We start from the raw sequence: 23,855 nt of genomic DNA, 5'->3' as shown, positions 1-23,855 counted from the left end.
TTCATAAAAAGCCTGAATGAATATGCCAACTAGTTGTTTTGTAATTGTGAAAGATTGGCTAAGAGGAGATGGATGAAAATTAAAACTGGAAAGACCTTATTGATTTGGGCCAGTGGGAGAAGTTTTGGAGCATCTGCTCTAGAGGAAATAGTCTGTTACAGCTAGTTTTGTAATCATCTGTTTGAAAAGTAGGGACTGGATTAGATGGTCTCTTCCACCTCTGATTCAGGACCTCAGGAAGTTGTTAACAGACCTGAAAAGGTAGACTGGGATATTAGGATGCTTGCTCTAATTTGGGGTGTTTAGCAAATCCCCTTTACCTCCCCGTAGTTTGTTTTGTTTTTTCCATATGTAAGCCTGGAATAAGCTAGTTGACTTTCAGTGGTTTGAAATTACAATTGTAGTTTCTTGGAACCCTTTATTAAACTTAATAAAATGCTTTTATTGATTTCAGAGAGAGGAAGGAAGGGAGAGGGAGAGGAATAGAAACGTTAATGATGAGAGAGAATCATTGATCGGATGCTTCCTTCACTCCCCCTATTGGGGATCGATCCTGCAATCCCGGGCATGTACCCTGACTGGGAATCGAACCTTGACCTCCAGGTTCATGGGTTGATGCTCAGCCACTGAGCAACACTGGCTAGGCTTGGAATTTTTAAAAAATTTTTTTTAAAAGATGGTTAAAATTGAGTAGTATTTCATAGGTGTCCATAGAATAACTTGGGTATTACTGTTTAGACTTCACTGAGTTTGGTAAATTGGAAGAGTAACAGGTCCATATTTGTGAGTAAAAGAAACACCTAGTTAAGGTAATTGACAGCAGAGCAGAGCAGTTCAGGAAGAACATATTCTCTTTCGTTTTTCTTCTAAAGAAAGGTCTTTGACACCAACATTAGTGAGGCATAAGTAATTTTAATGAAAAGTTTTATTTAGGGTTGCTGATATCCTGGTTTCTTGTCCCAACCTGGCTCTTCTGTCGCACCTTATGCTGTGCTAATCTCTCCCAGTGTCACAGTCCACATAGAGTCCTGAAACTTGGAACCAACCCTACATTTTGTTTAATTAGGATTGATAGTGTACCTGCCAAGGTGGTGTGTGGACAAGGTGGCTCCAGTGTTCATTTTAATGGCAAGGGAATCTTGAGAAAACTTGAACTGCTTCTAATACTTACTGCTTTGTGTGTCTGTTGAAGCAAAATCAGTTCCTTGGGCATGCTGTGTGAAATGTAAAAAAAGGAATTCCTGAGAGAGAAAAGTTAAATTGGGGGCTTTAATAACCTTAATACTTTTTTTCCCAAAGAAAGAGTTGGAAGGGACCAGCTAATAGAATACAGAATGGTGGTACATGGTCACCCGCCTTCTGCTTGAATACTGCCAGTGATTGATGGACAGCTTGGTCTCTGAACTGTTTCTTTTCCTCCTCAGCTTGCAGAAGGAGCTAATGCTGCGTATTTGCAGTTGCTGAACCTGTTTGCCTATGGAACATACCCAGATTACATAGGTGAGTTGGTTAAGATCCTCCAAAGACTTTTCTCAGTTATATCCCTCTGTTTATTTATTTATTTTTATTTTTTTAAAATATATTTTATTGATTTTTTACAGAGAGGAAGGGAGAGGGATAGAGAGCTAGAAACATCGATGAGAGAGAATCATCGACCAGCTGCCTCCTGCACACCCCCTACCAGGGATGTGCCCGCAGCCAATGTACATGCCCTTGACCGGAATCGAACCTGGGACCTTTCAGTCTGCAGACCGACGCTCTATCCATTGAGCCAAACCGGTTTTGGCTATCCCTCTGTTTAGATGTGTTGCCTCCAAGAGGATCACCAAGGTTTGGGATGTAAAGCATGGGGTGGGAACTTCTTGACCTGGCTGTTGCCCATTTTACTGTGCTCTTTAGGTGATCTTATATGAGGACTCTTCCTTCTCACCTTTTATTTCTTTTTAAAAAAAAATAGATTTCATTGATTTTTTACAGAGAGGAAGGGAGAGGGATAGAGAGGGATATGCCCGCAACCCAGGTACATGCCCTTGACCGGAATCGAACCTGGGACCTTTCAGTCCGGAGGCCGATGCTCTATCCACTGAGCCAAATCGGTTAGGGCTCACCTTTATTTATTAATGGTTAAAATGGGGACTATGTTTATGCTCATTCATAAATATAGCCCTTGTTTATTTTCCAGATGAGATTCTTGAGGACTGGTGTTTGTAGAACTCTTGGAGTGTTGTGAAATGTCAGAATACCCACTTGTAAAGTAAACATTTTAAATATTATCAAAATAATATTGCTATACTATATTGAAGAAAATCTGGAAAATAGGGGGGGAAAGTCACTCATAGTTGTACCAGTGTTAAACTGCTGTTAGTGTTATGGTGCTGGATTTCCCCCCTCTGCTTGGTTTTCTATTATGTATATATAATTAGATTATGTACACAATTTTATATCTTGCTTTCCCTCCCACTTATTTCATAGGTATTCATGTTTTAAGTCTGTGAAGTCATTTTTAGCATTTCACAATCTACTATTCCATAATGGACTTAGTCCATTCTCTTCTGTAGGTAATTTGAGTCATTTAAAATTAGAATCATAAATATTAGGAATGAGGTGCATGCATGTCCAAATGCTAACTTACCTCCCACCCAAGCCATTTTTGTCTGGCTTCCCTGGCTTATTTTAGTGGCATGACAAAGGCCTGGTAGTTTATTTTAGTGGTGTGACTCAGAACATTCCCTACTATATCCCTGACTTACTCTCTTTCTTACTCTCTTTCTTGCTCATCACTTCTGCTTACTCTTTGCTGCTGTTAGACTATATAGTTTCCCACTTGCCAGTTTTTCCTGATCTTCACTTTGTTCCAATGAGTGTATCCTCTGTTTCTGTCCTCACTGTAGAGGCAGAATTGCACAGACTCTGGAACCAGACTGCCTGCATATTCTAGCTCCACTTCCACTGGTCAATTGGAAAATTAAATTTTCCAATGGAAAATTAAATAATCTTCTCTGCCCCAGTTTCCTTCTCTGTAATAATTCAGGTCTATAGTCCTCTACCTGTACTTCTTGGGCAAAATGTTTCAGAATTTAGAATTTGTGGGAATTAAAAAAGGTATAATATGATGCATATGCATTTTTATGTAACACCTTTGAGAGGTGTGGGCAGTCCCTGTAGTCAAACACAATCATAATTTGTTTAATCCTCACCCAAGAATATGTTTTCTGTTGATTTTTTAGAGAGAGAGGAAGGGATTGAGAGAGAGACAGGTAGACAGACAGACAGACAGACAGACATCGATGTAAGAGAGAAACATCATCAGGTATCTCCCCTATGTGCTCTGATCGGGGAGTAAACCTGCAACCTAGGTATGTTCCCTGAGCAGGAATCGAATCACAACCTTTTGGTGTACGGAACGACATTGTAGGCAACTGAGCCACCCGGCCAGGGCTGCAATCATAGTTTTGTAGCAAAATAAGTGAATGTTCACAAGTGGGATAAAAAGCCCACCTTAATTCAGGTCAGGAATTGTTAATAGATGAATTTTAGTACCATGCTCAAGGAAAAATAAAATCAGTTTGGATTCACTCTTTTGGAGTCCAGTATTATGGATAAGGACTTGAGAGCATTTAGAATCTATCTCCTGGGGTTGTTGTGAGGACTGGATGTGTGTATGTGCCTCTGGATCTGTGTGTGCATCTACACTAAGTTAAGCTTGTCCTGTATGTTACCTGTGGGTGCCGCCATGGCTATTGTTAGCATCATTGCTATTACTGAAATTCTGCCTATCCTTCAAGGCTCATCTCAAACTCTTATGTTTCTTTTTTTCCCCTCTCCTGTACCTCCCAATGTGATTGGACTCACTCGCTCTCAGTCTTTCTCCTACCCCCTCTCCCCCTCTTTCCTAGCTCTGTCTCTCCCTTTCTCCCACATCCCTTCCCCCTCTCTTCCTCACCCTTTTGCTCTCTTGTGATAGTTTGGACCTTCTATTAGTTCTGCCTTGCATTTGTAGCTGTTGAAATATCTACTTGTAACACTGAGGATAAGTCCAGGGCCACTGAGTTACATAGCTCCAGGTGGTTGGTGCCCCTGGAAATGTGTAGTGCAGCATCCTGTCAAGGCCCATCTTATTTATCCTCGGTGCCTCTGAATCATTTAAGATTGTGCCTTGCACAGAACAGATGCTCAGTGAAGATGTGTTGAACTTGATTGAATGTCACAAAGGGTACAAATAGTACTATTTCATTAGGATAATTGTCATCATTTTGTGCATTCATGCCTGGATTTTCAGGCGTTTAAGCTCCTTGTGTGTAGAGACTGAGTCTTGTCTTCTTTGGAAGCACATGGTCTTCCAGAAAAGACAGGAAGTGCTCATGGAACATTTGCCTAATGAATAAGTGAAGAGTCAAGAATGACTTAGTAGTAGATTTGGTGTGAGGAAATGGTGTGCTTATTCCATAAAGAAATCCTAATTTTATTTTGTGTCTTGATTTTTGTGGTGGGTGGGACTGAGCAGCCAACAAGGAGAGCCTGCCAGAACTGAGCACAGCTCAGCAGAACAAGCTGAAGCACCTTACCATCGTGAGCTTGGCGTCGAGAATGAAGGTACAGTTCTGAACCCTTTCCTGTCTCCTCCTCCCCTGAGGCAAGTCTGTAATTGGCATAAATGCGGGAATTCCCAGCTACACACAGTAGAGTCATAGCATAAATGCATAAGATTTGCTTGGCAAAGGACAAAAGATAAAAAGATAATTAAAATAGTGTTGACAATAACTCACCCTCCCATTTAGGAAAAATATGCCCAGGAGTGATTGTGAATCAGCAGATCTCAGTTCTGGCATGCTGTGGTGCCTCATGTAGTGTGAGTATTTGCCATCCTAAAGGGAGACTGCTGTCTAAAGATAGGTATTTTTCAAATAGCAGGGCATCTCAGGGCAAGTTAACCACTTCATTTGTTGCTCGGTGTACAGTTACTGGAGGAAAAACTTGTTTTGTTGGACTTACTGAGAAGTAATTTTTAATATGCTGCCTTCCTCTAGGGATTTTCTTCTTATTTATTTTTGTTAATCCTCACCTGAGGATATTTTTCCATTGATTTTTTATAGAGTGGGAGGAAAGCGGAAAGACAGAGTGAGAGAAACACAGCAAATGGTTGCCTCCCGCATTGGGGCTGGGAATCGAGCCTGTGACCAAGGTATGTGCCCTTGACCAGAATCAAACCCTGGGACCCTTCAGTCTGTGGGCCAACGCTCTATTTACTGAGCTAAATCAGCCAGGGCCCTCTGGGGATTTTCAAGATTAATTATACTAATTGGAGTTTTTGCCTTACATGCTAGCTTTAGACACGAACCTTCTGTAAGATGTCACTCCATTATATCTGAGTTCTCTGCCCCCACTCACTTTAGCAGCAGCCTTGCAACCAGCTGCTCATAGTCATTAACAAAGAAGATCCAGATTAGGTTAGCTGATAGTTGATTTGCCCTCTGCCCAATCCCAGCCTGAGTAAGTTTTTGTGGGGCTATGCCTTTGAAGAATTTGTTTTTGGATTTCCCCTCTGTGATGGAGCTTGAGAGGTATATGTTTGTTCTTGTATTGCCATTTCAGTTACTGAAATCACTTTACCTGATCTGATCACAAACTTCTGATTCTTAGCCTGACATTTCAGAGGGGAGGCCTATTTTGTTAGGGAATGATGACCTGACTGTTGTTTATTTATTTTTGTCCTGATCATGGACTTCTTAAGTGTACCAAAGAGTAGTAGTAACTTTTTCCTTTATTTTTGCAACCTGTCGTTGTAAGCTCACCTATCGCCCCTGGATTTCAGACCTTTAGTCATAAAAAAACCACTCTAGGTAGGTGTGCTCTCTCCTCTGTATCCATTTCCTCCTGTCAGTTTCTGCAGATTTTATCACTATGTTAATTTTCAGACTAAAAGTAATGTGTCAGGATTTGCAGAAAGCTGGATGTTTACATATCCAGTTGTCTTGGAGTCATGAAGAATGTTGGTACAGCCCAATAAAGGACTGTTGTTGGGAATTGACATTGGTTGAAAGAGTCTGAGAAAACAACTGTAAGCTTGAGGATGATTGAGCTGGCTCTACCGCTGGTCACCTATAGTGGATGTGTTAGCCTGCATGTGTTTTTGCTTGTGCCCTCAGTTCTCCTCGCCAGCATCTGAGATGGTTTGGAGTTTTGTGATGAGCTGGCGTTTTATGCAAAGTCTGCAAGCTTCCAGAAGGTGGCAGAGTGGCATATACCAAGTATATACCAAGTATTTCCCTTTCTCTTCTGGAAAGAGTCTTTAGGATCCCAAAGAGTTTGCTTTAGAGCATGAAAGCTGAAGGTGGGGCAAAGTCCAGGAGGCAGAGAATCTTGGAGAACGAATTTCTAGATGGGCTAATGGGTTTTGTTTGGATCCCATAGGTCTTATAGCTCATTTATCCATCTCTTGTTGCCATAGATGTTAATAATTATTATTACACTGCATTTCCCAAAGCCCAGAGGCAGCTGTTGGCTATGTCAGTAATACTTGCATTTCTTTAATGTTTGCCAGTGGTTTTTGTAAATATCACATGGCCTTATCTGCAGTGTATCCCCTACTCCGTGCTGCTGAAGGACCTGGAGATGCGGAATCTCCGGGAACTGGAAGACCTCATCATAGAGGCTGTCTACACTGACATCATCCAAGGCAAGCTGGACCAGCGAAACCAGCTTCTGGAAGTGGACTTCTGCATTGGCCGTGACATCCGAAAGAAGGACATCAATAATATTGTCAAGACCTTACATGAGTGGTAAGGCTGAAAGATGGAGGGGTCCCTTTTCTCTAGGGAGGGGGATAGCTAGCCTCTGCTTGGGGAAATATGGTCCAGGTATTAGCTGGGGCTCCCTGGGATCTGGGGTCTTAGGATAGTAAGCCAGAGAATTAGGGGCTACATTTGTGGCTATAGCTGTGTGGCAACAAGAATCATTTCAGGCCTCCTAGTGCCTTGTTGTAAAATAGTCTTATCCTATTGTAGCTGGTACTATTTAATGGTGGGCTGTGAAATGCCCAGGGTTGGCAGGTGGAGCCTCTGAAGCCTAGCTATGTGACACAGACCCTGTACTTTGCAAACTCAGGAAGTTAGTGTTGATAAGATTCTTTGGGTAAGAGAAACCATGTTCAGCATCAGTAACATTGGGCTAGTGTTTATAAAAACATTGTGAGGGGTAGTGAAGACAAGGAATGGGTTATTCTAAGTTGGAACACAGAGTACTATATTAATATAACTATATTCTGGTATATAAAAAGAAGTGGGATATTTGCACGTACTCTATTTTAGTAGAATTTGATGTGTGCAAGAGCTATTTCAGGTTCTACAAGGGTTGTTATGAAGTTATTTAAATGATTTGGGGCTTATAAAGCCAGATGGGCTTAGTTGGAGATGAGGTTTTAGCTGAGTTTTGAAGGAGGGCCAGGGGTAGAGCGTGGTTGGAGCTGAGGAGAATATGTTCCCAGGCAGGCTCATGGCATTTTGGAGATCAGGAAGCAGAGTAGGCGAGCTTTGTGCTGAGTGAGAGGGAAATTATTTTCCATAAAATGGATGAAATCTCTGGCTTATCCCCAGGAGTAGTATATCCAGAGATGAATGGCCCAGCTTTGACTCTCTGGGGTCTAATGCCCCCAACCCCTTCCAAGTTTCCCTCACTTTAGCTACTCTTGGGCCCCAGGACATGTGCTGCCCACCCCTCACCCCAAGTTATAGCCCAGGTGTGACCCCAAACACTTTCCCTTTACAACCTCTGACCAAAGCAAGAGTTTTTAAAAGACTGTAGAACTGTTAAAGCAGAATAAATGGGAAATAAACTTAGAAAATACCCCTAACATGAAAATGGTCTGGCGTACACAATCTGGTTTTCCAACCACTATAGTTGGATGTCTTAGGCTGTTTTTGAGATGGCTGACACAGTTTTCACATCCATGGTCTGGCTTCCTATGTTTTTAGCCTCCAGTATGTTTCTACCTAAAGGTGGCATCCTAACCCCTATCCCAGAATGTTTACTGGTGCAGATTCTTAAAACTTGTGTTTAGGCATTGGAGTTCAATTTGAAGCAAAATTGGAATGCAGAGCGGTACAACAAATATGGCAAACTGTTTACAGCTATTGAATCTTAAGTGAAGGGTATGTGGGTATTCATTGTACTATCTTTCAACATTTTTTAGATTTAAAAATTTCAAAATAAAAAGTGGGAAAAAGAAAATGAGGGGGATGACAGGAAGTAATTTAAGTTTCTGAGAAAGGGGACAATCTTCAAAATATAAGCTTTTAGAACATAATTTTTTCTCTCAAGACATGTGTAAACTCTCTCCTAATTTCTTTTATCTCACAGTGTGTAAAACTTTCCCATGGGATACAGAACTTGGAGATTAAGGCTGTATTCTAAGAAACTACCCCACATCCTCCATATTTGTCTCTTTGTGCCCTATGTTATATGCCCTGTTTAGAAATGCTTGTCTTTTGGAAGGAGTATGGGGGTAAGAGCCTTGGCAGAGGGGGTGTTACAGAAAGCCCTTGTAAGGAGTTGGGAGGGAGATTTTGGAGTCTGCAGGAGAGCTCCCAGACCTTTATATGGCTCAGGATTGGCTATCTCCTTTGCAGGTGTGATGGCTGTGAAGCAGTTCTGCTAGGCATTGAGCAGCAAGTTCTGAGAGCCAACCAGTACAAGGAGAACCACAGCCGAACTCAGCAGCAGGTAGAGGCAGAGGTAAGGAAGAGAATTTTGTTCCCCTGCTCCAGAGGATCCCTGTTTGTTCCTTTAGCTTGTGACTCTTGTTGTAGATGAAATAATCAATCATCAACAAACAGGCACTGCTGGGGTAGAGATGAGTGTGACTCTTTAAGTTAGGATTTAAAAAAAAAAAAAAAAAACCGGTTTGGCTCAGTGGATAGAGCGTCGGCCTGCGGACTCAAGGGTCCCAGGTTCGATTCCGGTCAAGGGCATGTACCTTGGTTGCGGGCACATCCCCAGTAGGGGGTGTGCAAGAGGCAGCTGATCGATGTTTCTCTCTCATCGAAGTTTCTAGCTCTCTATCCCTCTCTCTTCCTCTCTGTAAAAAATCAATAAAATATATTAAAAAAAAAAAAAAAAAGAGCCAGGACACATGGATTTGTTATGGCTCACTGATGCAAAACTGGGCTATGGAGATCCCTGCTGACAGAACCTGAAGCTGCCACCAGGTGGCAGTAGGGATTAGATTAAGTTCAAGAGAAAGTAATTTGCAGAAAAGGCTAAAGATCCCTTCAATATCAATCTACTGATTTACTAGTAATCATCTTCTAGGAAATCTGGAACAGACCACTATGAGAGGAAAGGGAGCATGATCAAAGCCTAGAGCCTTGCCAGTTTTTCTAAAAGTTGATTTTTAGAGAAAGGGGAAGGGAGGGGAGAGAGAAAAACATCAATGTAAGAGCAGAATGTTGATTGGCTACGTTCTTTCTGCATATCCCCGACCAGGGATTGAGCACACAGCCTGACCTGGGCATGTGCCCTGACTGGGGGTTGAACTGGCAGCCTTTCGGTGCACGGGACAATGCCAAAACAACTGAGCCACACCTGCCAGGGCAAGTTTTTTCATTCAGTAAATGATGATTGGAGTACTGAGTGTAGGTTGTTGATCATTCCCCAGCAAAGGCTCACTAAATATTTGTTGACTAGAAAAGAAAAGAAATCTACAAAGAACAAAAGTATAATTCTGTAATATTCTGTTGGTATTTATGCTTCTGTTACACTTGACCTAATTTTTTTAGCCATTCTATCACCTGAGTTGGTGATCTTTCCTTATTTGTCCTTAAATTAGATTGCTTTTTCTGAGAGGGGGAAAAACTTGATGTTTGCCCCCCAAATTCTTATAACAGCAGCTTCCCTTTGGTGAGTTGTAGCTTCAAGAACGTTCCCTCTTAGTGCAGTCAGCTCTCACTTATTGCCTAAGAATATTCTCTCCCTTTCACAGAAATAACACATATTAATAAGTTACAATTCTAGCATACCTGGGGAAGATAGAGTAATAACATTGTGATCTGTTTCATAGTCTCTGAGCAAGTACTCTGGAGGGAAGGAAACGATTGGTGGAAGCATCAGAGCATCTCCTTGTTTGTATTTGACTTTGGAGCATGTTTTTCTTCATATTTGTTTGTGCATATGTCTGATGTTCTGTGGAATGTTAATATATAGCTACCATTACATTTACAAAGTAGGCTTTGTTTGAGTCATGTAGGTAATAAAGTGTAATTGGACAAAGTAAGCCCAGTTTTCCATGATGCAGAAAATCTTCCAGGAGTTAGGTTAGTGAGAGTCTTGAGGCTTGTTGGCTGTTAGAGCGCACCAAAGGGTGCCTCCTGGTTCTTTCTGGAGAGTGTTGTCTCCATCTCCCAGCTCTTTCCCACTGTGGACTCTGCTTTTATCTACCTTTGCTTTGCCTCACAACTGAGTGACGTTTTCCTGCCCGGGAAGCTCTTCTCTCTTCTTTTTCCATGTAAGAGGAGGAGGTACTGCTAGGCAAGTATAGATTGGGAGGCAGGTCGGTGTGGGCTAGAGTGGTCAGGGCAGGTTTGTGGGAAAGGTGCTTGACTACAGGGAGGGTCAGATGTCTAGCTAAGGAGGAAGCTTGCCCAGGATAGAATAACAGGGTGCTTCAAAGGCGAGATGAAGACACAGTGGACTGGCGTGGCTTGAGTGAAGAATGTATGTTGGGGGAAGGAAGGTACAGAATCATGAGTGGTGTTTCAGATATGGAGAGAGAACCAAGCTTTCCCTTGGGGATACGTCTCATTTCTTTTCCTTGCATGTGACCAGGGTCACTGAGCACCCAAAATAAGGACTTTTTGGGAGGGCAGTACTTGAGGAGGCATTTGAATGAAAAGGGGGCAGGATGAGGGGAATTGTGCTTTTGTTTGTTTATTTGGTGAAAAGCTTTTGACAGGATTCTGAATCAGAGACTTTTACATGGAATTGAGTTACCAAGAGATGGGGAGTCTGCATTACCCTGGTGGGGAGTGGTGGTAGGGATGGGAAGAGAACACAAATGGGCCCTCTGTGAATAGAGCGGGGTGAGAACCTGTGACATTAAATTACGTTAAAGGATGTGAAACTGGGAGTGCTGAACTTTTTTTGGGGGAAAAAGAATATATATAGCAAAAGAGGCAAACAGCAAAGTGTTTTAGTCAGTTGAACTCTGGGGGACTGTTGAGAGGCTAATGGGAGAGCTGTCTTGGTGAGTGGGGTGCATGTGCTACAGTGCCAAGTCTGCTGGTTGGGCTGGCAGGTCAGGAACTGAAAGCTCACTTCTAAGACTGTCCTCCACAGATATTCACAAAAATATGCAAAGGTAAACATAGAAGGGTGTTGTAGGAGCTCTGTACTTGGTGAACAACAAACTGGGAGCTAATTTGAAGATGATAGAACATTCATAGCAGAATAGTACACAGATGGTACAGAGAATGTGTAGTCTGACATGGGAAAGTGTTCAGGAGTTGCTTAAATAGATTTGAGCTCCTCCTTCGTTGAGTGAAGAAAGGTATCCTGAAAAACAGTAGGGTGATAGCATTTTGCTAATTTTTTTTACTACATTTTCATCATTTATCAGTTAGGTGGCTGAAGTTCAGCCTCTAGTTGTTTATTCATGAAGCGCTTGGGGAGCAGAATCCCCAGAGTTCTTGTAGAAATATTTGGTTTCATACATGAACAGTAGCAGTCAAATTCTTTGTCACCCTTTCTTTTTCGAAGGCCATTTTAACTACTGCTTTCTTTCACTTCTTTGCCAAATGGTCCACTTCCACATGGCTTTTCCCCTCTTTTCAACGAAGCAGGCATTAGTTTCACTTTTTTGCTTGACTCATTTCCACATATCTCTTATGAGTAGCTCCAGCTTATTTCTTCTCATCTGGTTAAAGGTAATTTCACATTTTCTTGCAGAGGATTCTGGCTTCTTCCCTAGGTGGCCCCCATTATAATGAGAATGAGTCTCGGTGGGTTTCTGGTGCTTACAGAAGGAGCACACAAATTCTGTGTCTCCCTCCAGGTTACCAACATCAAGAAGACCCTCAAGGCCACAGCATCCTCCTCGGCTCAGGAGATGGAGCAACAACTGGCCGAACGGGAGTGTCCCCCTCACGCCGAGCAGAGGCAGCCCACCAAGAAGATGTCCAAAGTGAAAGGTCTGGTTTCCAGCCGCCACTAGGGCCGGCTGGGGCAGCTGGCACTCACCAGGCCTGGGCAGGTGGGGAGGGGACACCTAGGGCCTATTTCCTCCTCTCTCTACCTTCAGTGAGTTCCAGACCTGCCCGTCCCCTCACCAGCGCCTCCCCATCCTGTTGGTACTGTTCCAGAAGAACCGTTAACTCCTTTCCCTCGCCCACACCCTCCTTCCCCAGTTGTTCCTTCAGACTCAGGGGCTCCACTGATGCCATCCCAACAGGGTCAACACTGCCCAGCTTCCCTCCAGGAGGTTCTTGTCTCTGTTTAAGGGCTTATCTCTCCCAGTTTTTCTTTTGCTCCATGTCATTTGGTCAGGCTGGTCATAGCCAGAGGCAGCTTTAACCAGCCCACAGGGATGACTGCAAAGGAGGCTCCTCTGAGTGAGGAGGGGGCACTCCTCCAGCCCCATGTACCACAGTACCCACAATGGTGCAGGCACTCTAGCCAGGTATCAAAATGCTTTGTTTTCCTTCCCCTGCCTTGTCCCTTGTTGGCAACTCCAATCAGGCCATGGAGGGATGTGATGCTGGGCTATGTTTACTCAGCCTCTTAAGCCCAGCTCAAATCTCTCATTAGTTGGGAGCACTAGGTTAACTGATGTCTGGTATCTGAGCACCAGTGGAGGGTGCTGTGGGTCTGCTCGGTGGCAGAAACTTCTTCCAGCTTGGTGTTCTCTGCTGCCTGACTACTCAGACTGGTTTTCGGTGTGAAGGCCCAGCTGCCCACTGGGACTGTCTGCCAACACTTGCTCTCCCCAGATCTTTAATTACTCCTGGCTGCATCTGTAGTGGGGATGGTGGTGCTGAGGCCCAGCCTGCTGGGGAAGGACCTGTTGCTGCTTCTGTCTGTTTCTTTCCACCCCTCCTTGGCTGATGACCCAGAGCCCTCTGATGATGGCATTCTCTTGGCAAGAGAAAAGGACTTGACTAGCCTTTCTGAACTTGAACAGTTTCAGGTTATATTTTAATTTTTTTTTTTGTACAGGTTCTGATTCTAATACATTTCAACATGCCTTTTTTCCCCCTCGTGTCAATATTTGTTATAGATCGCCGGGGATTTTTCACTCGCTTGGAGGGTGGTGTGTGTGTGTGTGTGTGTGTGTGTGTGTGTGTGTGTGTATGTATGTGTGTATGTGTGTGTGTGTGTGTATGTGTGTGTTTAAGGGGAAGTGGAGGTCTGGACTAATATTAAAGTTCACAGAGGGAAAAAGCACATTTTAGAACAAAAATTAAAGTGTAGTTACTGTGTGACTGGTATGCAGGGTTGCATAGCTGGTACATCTGGAGGAGCTGGGATCAGGGTGCTTCAGGGAAATGTCCTGCTGTGTCAGTACCTGGAGAAAATCCATATCTCCTTTTCCAACATGTCCAGTAACTGCCTGCTGCTGATCAGATGTTAACAGTTATTCTCGTTTCCCCTTTAAGCTGGTCCATGTGCCCATATAACATTATGTCCAATGGGAGAGTTTAGTTCCCAATGTATGTTTCGAGAAACCTCTTGACAGATGCTCTGTGGAAAAGGGGTTCTGTTGTTAAATAAATTTGGCACATCCTGCATCCCATATCCTCATTGGAAATTCATTCTTGTGGTCTCAGAGAAGGCCTGGGTGAGGTAGCCTGTTCCCACACTGATGTCACCACCAAATCCTTTGGATACCTTGTGGAACACATTTTGGGGAAGTTTTTAAACATCATATTTCTCAAAAATACCTCTCAGCTTCATAGGTTTTTCTATAACTACAGTCATGTGTTGCTTAATGATGGGATATATTCTGAGAAAAGCATTGTTAGGCCATTTCGTTGTGTGAACATCATAGGTGCACTTACACAAACCTAGATGGTCTAGCCCAGTGGTCAGCAAACCGCAGCTCGTGAGCCACATGCGGCTCTTTGGTCCCTTGAGTGTGGCTCTTCCACAAAATACCATGGCCTGGGCGAGTCTATTTTGAAGAAGTGGCGTTAGAAGAAGTTTAAGTTTAAAAAATTTGGCTCTCAAAAGAAATTTCAATCGTTGTACTGTTGATATTTGGCTCTGTTGACTAATGAGTTTGCCGACCACTGGTCTAGCCTACTGACACCTCAGCTGTATGATATAGCCTATTTTTCTTCTGTTACAAGCCTATACAGCATGGTACTGTATTGAATATTGCAGACATTGAAAAGGTACAGTAAAAATCAGGTATAAAAATAAACAGTGATACATTTACCATGAATGGAGCTTGCAGGCCTGGAAGTTGCTCTGAATAAGTCAGTGAGTGAATGGTGAGTGAGTGTGAAGACCTAGGACATGACTGTACACCACTGCAGACTGTACACTTATAAGCACTGTACAATTGGGCTACACTGAAGTGATAGAAACGGTTTTTCTTTAATAAATTAACCTTGGTTTACTGTAACTTTATCCTATCTAATGAAGAGGTAATATGCAAATTGACCATCACACCCTCACAAAGATGGCTGCCTATGACCAGGCCAGCAGGGGAGTTAGTGAGGGACGACCAAACGACTGAACAGCAGGCTGTGTGGGACAACCAGGCCAGCAGGGGAGTTAGTGAGGGATGACCAAACGACTGAACAGCAGGCTGTGTGGGGTGACCAAACGACTGAACAGCAGGCTGTGTGGGGTGGCCAGGCCAGCAGGGGGGTTAGTGAGGGATGACCAAACGACTGAACAGCAGGCTGTGTGGGGTGGCCAGGCCAGCAGGGGGGTTAGTGAGGGATGACCAAACGACTGAACAGCAGGCTGTGTGGGGTGGCCAGGCCGGCAGGGGGGTTAGTGAGGGACGACCAAACGACTGAACAGCAGGCTGTGTGGGGCGAACAGGTCAGTGGAGGGGCCGTGAGGGGTGACCAGGTTGGCAGTGGGGGGCAGTTAGGGGAGATCAGGCCGGCACGCAACACAGTGAGGGGCAATCAGGTCGGCAGGCAGGTGAGCGATTAGGAGCCAGTGGTCCAGGATTTTGAGAGGGATGTCCCGGATTGGAGAGGGTGCAGGCTGGGCTGAGGGGACCCACCTCCCTTGCCCCCCGTGCACAAATTTTGTGCACTGGGCCTCTAGTTACTTTATAAACTTTTAACATTTTAAAAACGTTTTGGCTCTTTTGTAATAACACTTAGCTTAAAACACACATTATACAACTGTGCTAAAATATTTTCTTTATATCTTCTATAGCATAAGTTTTTTCTGTTTTTAATGTTTTATTTTTCTTTCACTTTTAAAACTTTTAATTAAAAGCTAAGACACAAATACACGTCATCCTAGGCCTACACAGGGTCAGTATCATCAATATCACTGTCTTCACCTCCACATCTTGTCCCACTGCAAGGTCTCCAGGGACACTAATGGGCATGGAACTGTCATCTCCTGGGATGGATTTCTTCTGGACCGCCTCCTGAAGTACCTACCTGAGCTTCTTGAGGAGATGTCACTCTTCAGAAAGTGCTAAGATGCTATGACAGCCCCATCATCATCAGGTGATAGGAATTTTAATCTCAGAAGATCAGTGTACTATAAGCCATCTGTCATTGACTGAAATGTTGTGCAGTTCATGACTATATTCTTTCTAGACCCAGAATAGGCACACGTGCTTTCAGCAAGTCTTTCATCCTTGTCTTTCCCACTAGTGAGCAGAGAGGACGTGTGGCTTAACTAGTAGGAAATGTGTGATTGTTGTTTGTCCCATGGTCCTGAGGAGCTGAAGGTTCATCTCCACAGTTTTGCTGCTTCCTTCAAAATAGAAATGACAATATTGAGAACACCTTTGTAAAGTGCTCTACAGAGTGCCTTCATGGACAATAAAGCATTGAATCCCTTTCACCCAGACCATCTCCTGAGGTTGGTAAGGGTATTATTGCAGTTATCCTAACTTGACATATGAGCAAATGAAAACTCAGAGTTTCAAAGTATCCCATGGTAAGTGTCAAAATGAAGACTCCTGGATCTCTTGACCAGGCCGGTGGGGGTGGGGGGGCCGTGAGGGGTGACCAGGCTGGCAGGGGGGGCAGTTAGGGGCGATCAGGCCCGCAGCGGGAGGGCAGTTAGGGGCGACCAGGCAGGCAGGCAGGCAGGTGAGCGATTAGGAGCCAGCGGTCCAGGATTGTGAGAGGGATGTCTGACTGCCAGTTTAGGCCCAATCCCTCTATTATATAGGATAAGGTTGTAAGTGTTGCCACCTTCTCTGTGTTACATTCTAATTTAGTCTGTTCCCCAAACTAACACTTGGCACCCTGCTTGTTCCTCTGAGGGCTCATCTTGCTTTTAACTGACACCAATGCACCACAGTCTGCTTCCCAAACCCACTCAGCCACTTTAAAAGGAAGCTGAGAGTACGGGGCTGGGGCTCCAGGAATTGTGGGAATAGCTGGAATGTTCTTTGCTTTGTTGGGACTCTGGGCTTTGCAGTTTCCCAACCCGCATGCTGTTACAGCAGGGTTTAGGTTTGAAACATGCCCAGTTATTTTACATGTAAACACAATGTTCAGAAGATGTGTCCTCATCAACAGGGATTAAAAAGAATTAAATAATATTTAATACTAGTGGCCTGGTGCACGAAATTCATGCACATTAAAGGAATTAATTAGAGGAAATATTTTAATGTTGCTATTTATCAGGGACACAGGCAGGCAGTGTCACATCCCAGGTCAGGGACACAGGCAGGCAGCTTCACCTCAGCGCTGGGCAGGGACGCATGCAGGCAGCATCACGTCCCAGGTCAGGGACGCAGGCAGGCAGCTTCACCTCAGCGCTGGGTGAGGACACGCAGGCAGTTCCATGTCCAAGGTCAGGGACACAGGCAGGCAGCTTCACCTCAGCGCTGGGCAGGGACGCATGCAGGCAGCAGCACGTCCCAGGTCAGGGACGCAGGCAGGCAGCTTCACCTCAGTGCTGGGTGGGGACACACGCAGGCAGCATGACGTCAGTGCTGGGCAGGCCTGCGCATGCCTCCGCTGGTGGCCACCTTCACCAGGGGCCACTCCACCTCAGCACAGGGCGTGGATGCCGCGGGCCTGCGCACGCCCCCACTGGTGTCCGCTTCCACTTGGGGCTGCTCCCAGGCCAGGTGGCGCGGCATGCCAGCTTGTGACCCCCGGCCGGGCGGCCTTTGGGCTGGGCAGCAACGCTGTTGTCCGCTTCCACCGGGGCTCACTCCTGGGCTGTGCCTGACTGGTCGTGACTGTTACGGCGTCCAGGCTAATTAGCATATCCCTCTATTATTATATAGGATAAGGTTGGTAGTAGTGCCTATCGACTGGCTTTAGCCACCTTGTACCCTAAGCTGTCTGCTTCCTGAGGTCCTCTATGGTCTTTATTGTTTGTCCAAGTGAGAGGCATCATGGTTCCTACTTGGCTAATGTTAGGGAAGTGGTCAAAGCCCTCAATATGGCCTGCTTTAGTGTTCCCAATTTGAGATGACCACCATTGATAGTAGGACTCTCCCTGCAAACTTTTGAGTCATAGGAAATAGGGTGAAGACCAAAAATCTAAGATGTTAAACAGCTTGTGATAATTTTACATATTTGCTATTTTCTTCATCTCTCATGTTCTGGGTTGCCTGAAATCAAACTACTTTCTAATTCTTGTACTAGAGTCACTATTCTAACAGCCTGAAACTTCAAACATTTTTTTAATGCAGCCATTAGTTGATTTTGAAAAAAATACATATTTATTGATTTCAGAGAGGAAGGGAGAAGGAGGGAGGGAGGATGGAGAGAGAGAGGGAGATAGAGAGAGAGAGAGAGGAGAGAGAGAGAGAGAGAGAGAGAGAGAGAGAGAGAGAGAGAGAGAGAGAGAGAGAGAGAGAAACATCAATGTGATGGGAATCGAACCATGACCTCCTGGTTCATAGGTCTATGCTCTACCACTGAACCATGCAGGCCAGGCCATTAGTTGATTTTTACTGGACTTGAAGGACTATCACACTACTTGGGTATCTGAGTTTCACATGTAGCCTATTCAGCTCGGTCTGTGATTGCACCTGTGTCTTCTCTGGGGATCTGCGCAGCCATGAATATCTGCTTCATTAAATCTTTTCTTGTAATTATGTTTTAGATTACAGGTTGAAATATACTTTTCAATATGCATAAATTTCGCCTTATATCTCCTTTACATTACCTTGAGGGCATTAAATTGGTGTCCTTTAAGGCCCCTCTCCTAGGCTTGCTGATGGCTACCCTCTCTGTGTCCTCCCAGGACCTTTTCTCTGGTATGCATCCCCGGTGTCTCCTCTTCTTCCTATAAGGACACCAGCCATATTGGATTAGGGCTATACCTTTATGACTTCATTGAACCTTAATTACTTCTTGAAAGTCCTGTTCCCAAATACTGTGAGTGTGGAAGGGAGGTAGGGGGAAGGGTTTCAAGTGACAAAGACAGCTCTTGGGGGTCAGCTTCAAAGGAACCACCAGCTTGGTTCTCAGTGTTGAAATCCCTGCCTGGTTGGCTTCTGGGAGAAGATAGGGGGCACCTCTCCTGAGAATGTGGCTGTATAAAGATTGGTTCTTCTGGTTTTAATTTTGTCATTTAGTTGTCTGATAACTTCTTTAGGAAAAACTAGAAGTGGAATGTTTGAGATTTCCAGTGGTTGGAATTTTTAAGGCCACTGATAAATGGAACCAATTTGTGACCCCCGGCCGGGCGGCCTTTGGGCTGGGCGGCAATGCTGAAGGCCTCGCCGACTTACGCTTCCCCAGCTTTGGAAGCCAAAGCTTTACAATGGGGTGCCGGGTGCCAGAGCCTGAGTGGGTTACAGAGGGTGGCCTGCTGAGGTGATCAGCTTCTGTGTGTGCCCTGTTGTGCAAGCCCTGAATCTGAACCCTGTACAGCCCTAGACATTATAATTCTTTTCCATTATCACCAATCTGATTGAGGGAGTAGTAACTCCTTGATGTTATATTGTTCATTTATTTAATTACCACTTTTTTTTATGTTCATTATCCCATCACATTTTTTCTTTTGTGACTTTCTTCTTTTCCCTTAATCATTTTGCTACTGGAGCTGTTGATTTTTTTATACACATTTGTAAGTACTACCTAGAAACTGCCATCAGAGGGCAGCAGTGCATCATGGTGCTGAGGATCTGGAGCTGGAATCTGAACCTTAAAGATTATTTTGCACAAAGGGGAGCCTGAGTCCTGAGATGTGGACTCAGAAACTTAGGACAAACACAGACAAGGCAGTTAATTTACTCTCCAAATTGAGTTGTTTGTCTGGAAATCGATGGGTGGGTAGAAAAAGAAGATGATGTTGAAAGGTCAAGACTATAGGTCACAGACTAGTAACTGAATTCTGATAGGAGACATCAAGGAGCCCTAAGATAGAAGGCACTTTTTGTGTGGTTGTGCCACTGCAGGGGTACTAGGTTGTTACCAGAATATGGGGTGTGTGTGTGTGTGTGTGTGTGTGTACTTGTACTTGTATATGTGCAAATGCCCACCCCACACTCCAGAAAGGTAGCTGGATAAGCTTTCATATATGCCAACCTCTCTGTTTGAGCTGTATTATTCTCAGTCTCATTGGGAAATTGAAGCAGCTGAGTAGGAAGGGTCTGGGTGATGATGCAGAAATGTGGGGTTGGGGAGGGATGAAGACCTGTGAACACTGCCCAGCCCTCCTTTCACCCTAGGAGGCTAGGTAAGCCTCAGGAAGATGTGAAGCTCCTGAAATCATATGCAGAATCATCTATGCCAGGGGTCCTCAAACTTTTTATTTTTTATTGTTTATTTTTTTAAATATATTTTATTGATTTTTTACAGAGAGGAAGAGAGAGGGATAGAGAATTAGAAACATCAATGAGAGAGAAACATTGATCAGCTGCCTTTTGCACACACCCTACTGGGGATGTGCCCGCAACCAAGGTACATGCCCTTGACCGGAATCGAACCTGGGACCCTTGAGTCCGCAGGCCGATGCTCTATCCACTGAGCCAAACCGGTTTCGGCATCCTCAAACTTTTTAAACGGGGGCCAGTTCACTGTCCCTCAGACCGTTGGGGGGCCGGACTATAGTTTAAAAAAAACTATGAACAAATTCCTATGCACACTGCACATATCTTATTTTGAAGTAAATAAAACGGCAAAAACACCCGCATGTAGCCCTCAGGCTGTAGTTTGAGGACGCCTGATCTATGCACTTTAATCATTTTTTAAGATTTTAATTTTCAATCAATTATACATTCAGAAGTCATTGAAAAAGAGTGGCGAGGCCTCTTGTACCTTTCACCCAGTGCCCCTCAGTGGTAACATCTCCTATAATTTTAGTATATAATAAAAGCATAATATGCTAATTAGACCAGACGTCCTTCCAGACGACCTTCTGGATGAAGCCAGGGCTGCTAGGGAAGCCCGGGTCCCAGGTGCCAGAGGGAATCCAGTGCTGGCAGCCCGGGGGAAGGAAGGCCTACTCTTGCACGAATTTTGTGCATTGGGCCTCTAGTTTTAGTATAAGATCTAAACCAGGAGGATGACATTGGTGCAATTCAGGCCTCATTTGGATACAAGGGGCAGCCGGTAAATGTGGTGTGGATGAACTCATGCATGTTCATGATATTGTGGAGCTATGTGAGCGGTCCTGGATTGTCATCTTTAGGACTTCTTTTATTTTTTTAAATATATTTTATTAATTTTTTACAGAGAGGAAGAGAGGGGGATAGAGAGCTAGAAACATCGATGATAGAGAAACATCGATCAGCTGCCTCTTGCACACCCCCTACTGGGGATGTGCCCGCAACCAAGGTACATGCCCTTGACTGGAATCGAAGCTGGGACCTTTCAGCCCGCAGGCCGATGCTCTATCCACTGAGCCAAACCGGTTTCGGCGTCTTTTGGACTTCTTGATTTGTGCAAAAAGTATACCCATATTTATTTAAGTTATCATTAGTAGAGTTTTCTGTTACTTGCAGCCATAACATTCCAAACATACATACAGTTGCAAGGTGCAGACAACCTAATGCAAATTGGTTTAATTAACAAAAAAAAAATGAAGGGGAGGAATATTGGTTCATGTAATAAAATCCAGAGGAATAACTGAACTGGCACCAGAGGCTCATGGAGAGGGGAGGTGTTTGAAAAGAAATTGGAAGTGCTATTTCCAGGGGGAGGGGAAATAGATGCTAGGCAGTAAACCACAGTTGTCCACTACCTCCAGCAGGGGTTTTGTGTCCCTCCTTGGGAGTGCAGTTCTTGCACTAGGGGGTGTATGTCACAGCAGGGCAGATAGCCCAGGAGGTCTCTAGCACAGTAGTGGTTCATGTCTGTAAGACACTTCTGCTGCGTATATTGTCTCCACATACCTCAGGATGTTAGGCTAGTCATGGTGTCTCAATCCATCCCCACTGGCTTGATGTAGGTCTGCAGAAGACAGTGGGCTGCCAAGGAACTGCTGTGGTTGAAACAGGGTTGTAGGTTTCAGCTGCATATGTTAGGTAGGAGTTGGGATGTATTTAGATAGGGCCTCCGCCCTCATCCACACCACGTTTACCAGCTGCCCCTTGTATCCTCCAGCTGCCCAGTACAGACATCAGTTTTCTGCTCTATTCTTCCCCACCCCCACTATTAAGTCCACCCATTCCAGTGCACCCAGAGGTCTTTAGAGAGACTTTACTGGGGCAAGGCTGCTTCTAGTGCCCCATGGTACTCAGGTTTATGGAAAAGGTCAGTGTTTCCCAAAGTGTGCTAGTCATGCCATTGTGGTATGTGACTTATTTTAATAGATATGCATCAAATTTTAAACATTCCTTTAAAAAATCTTTTTACTGTAAAATAAAATAGAGATAGAAAAATACACAAAACACAGGTAGAATTTAATATATTATTTAAGGCAAACACCCCAAATGCTCTTGTAATCGAAGAGATGGAATGTTGCAGCCACCAGCAGCAACTCTATGTCCCCTGTCTCAATCATAACTCCCCACCCCAACTGCAAGATTAACTATTGCCTGGCTTTTATAGTAATAATTTCCTTGTATTTCTTTATAGTTTTATCATCCGATCATGCTTTCCTAGAAACTGACTCAGTCTTGCCCACTTTAAAAAGTGTATCTTCTCCCTCTCTTTTAATCTACAGGTTCCCCCTTCATCCTTTCCTTTTATCTGTTGAAGAATCCACGCAATTTAACTGTAGTGTTTCCCTAGAGTCTGCTCCGCTGCCCTCTGTATTTGCTGTTCATTGTCAGCCAGATCTAGTAGCTCGATCAGACTCAGCTTCTGTCTCTCTGGTAAGACTCTAGGTGGCTGCATAGTGTCAGGCTGCCGTTCTTTGTGCCATTCATAACCATGGATGCTCAGTCCTTAGCTCCATTAATTCACTGGGGGTCCAAAATGCTGACATATATTGTTTTCATTGTGCTGTGATTCACATTTTATTGCTTATTAATTTTACCATTCCACACAATTTATAAGCAAATAGGCTTTGAGAGAATATATGGAGAGTGTTAAACAGATGATGGCAACATTGATGAGACTGTTCCAGTGTTTTGCATAAGGTAATGAGAAGAACCATTGCTGTCACCAGTACAAAATGATGGTATTTTAGTTCCATTATTTCTTTTTCGTTTAGATGCTGGAATTCTTTATAAACAGATGCTGCCTTCTATCTACCATGAGGTTATCCAGTGATAGAGCTCATTTAGGAGAGGCAGGATAATAAATGCTTCCTTTCTCCCCTAAATTTACCAGTTTGTAAAATAATAAACTGGTTCCTTATTATCTTCTGGAGGTGACCAATTTATTTTCAGTATCATTATGTACTCATGGATTGAAATAAATTTGGTGAGTTTCAATTTATTGGAATTATTACTGTGATCAAAGCTCTGCTTGTCCTGTCTTTGGCCAGTGGGAACCTGTGTTCTACCCTAGTCTATGCATAGCCTTTCTCTGATGGTTCCCATGTTGTTTATGTCAAGATGTTCCATACTCCTTTGAACATTCTCTCCTCAGATCTGCAATCAGTCATTTCTCTACATCGTCCTAACTTTTTTATTTTATCCTCACTCAAGGATATGTTTTTAATATTTTGTTTTGTTAATCCTCACCTGAAGATACTTTTCCATTGCTTTTTAGAGAGAGTGGAAGGGAGGGAGGGAGAGAGAGACACACAGAGGAAGAGATAGAGAGAGGGAGAGAAACATTGATGTGAGAGAGACACATTGATTAGTTGCTTCCTGCATGCACCCTGACCAGGGCTGGGGGTTGAATCTGCAACCCAGGTATGTGCGACCAGGGATCAAACCTGCAACCTTTTAGTGTATGGGACAACATTCCAGCCAACTGAGCCACATGGCCAGGGAAATGTTGCCCTGACTTTATGGATTCTATAAGAATGCTCATTGCTGCTGGTTTGGTCATTGTTTCTCAGCCTTTTCAGTGGGCAGACTAATTGATATAGATAAAATGATAGATAAAATACCTCATAAGTTTGATAGAATGATAGATAAAATATCTCATAAGTTCATACTGTTATTTCCAATTAAGTTTTAGGACTACAGATTTTTATTTAGTCGCTTTTAAAAATTACAGCTCTATCTCTTTCCACACTGAGAATCCTGATTTTTAGGACACAGGATAATCATTAAAATATCCCATAATTACTCATTTGTTTCAGGCAACATTACACACACAGCAGGGAATAATTCTAATGCTCCT

General features: G+C 43.9%; 1 protein-coding gene across 3 annotated transcripts in view; it reads left to right on the top strand.

Annotated features, from left to right (window-relative positions):
- The window catches only part of COPS7B (COP9 signalosome subunit 7B), a 55,563-nt gene that overhangs the window by 5,251 nt on the left and 26,457 nt on the right, over window positions 1-23,855 (top strand). For 2 of the 3 annotated variants that reach the window (XM_054723334.1, XM_054723335.1), the window contains exons 3-7: window positions 1,425-1,500; window positions 4,505-4,593; window positions 6,577-6,779; window positions 8,625-8,730; window positions 12,044-12,179. In XM_054723334.1, the coding sequence (XP_054579309.1) occupies window positions 1,425-1,500; window positions 4,505-4,593; window positions 6,577-6,779; window positions 8,625-8,730; window positions 12,044-12,179 (610 nt within the window). Of the gene's footprint in view, window positions 1-1,424; window positions 1,501-4,504; window positions 4,594-6,576; window positions 6,780-8,624; window positions 8,731-12,043; window positions 13,240-23,855 lie in introns of those variants that run through there. The other variant, XM_054723336.1, reaches the window with a different exon arrangement.

This window comes from Eptesicus fuscus, chromosome 11 (assembly GCF_027574615.1).
Source record: "Eptesicus fuscus isolate TK198812 chromosome 11, DD_ASM_mEF_20220401, whole genome shotgun sequence".
NCBI classification, from domain to species: domain Eukaryota; kingdom Metazoa; phylum Chordata; class Mammalia; order Chiroptera; family Vespertilionidae; genus Eptesicus; species Eptesicus fuscus.
This window is presented reverse-complemented; position numbering and strand designations above follow the sequence as displayed.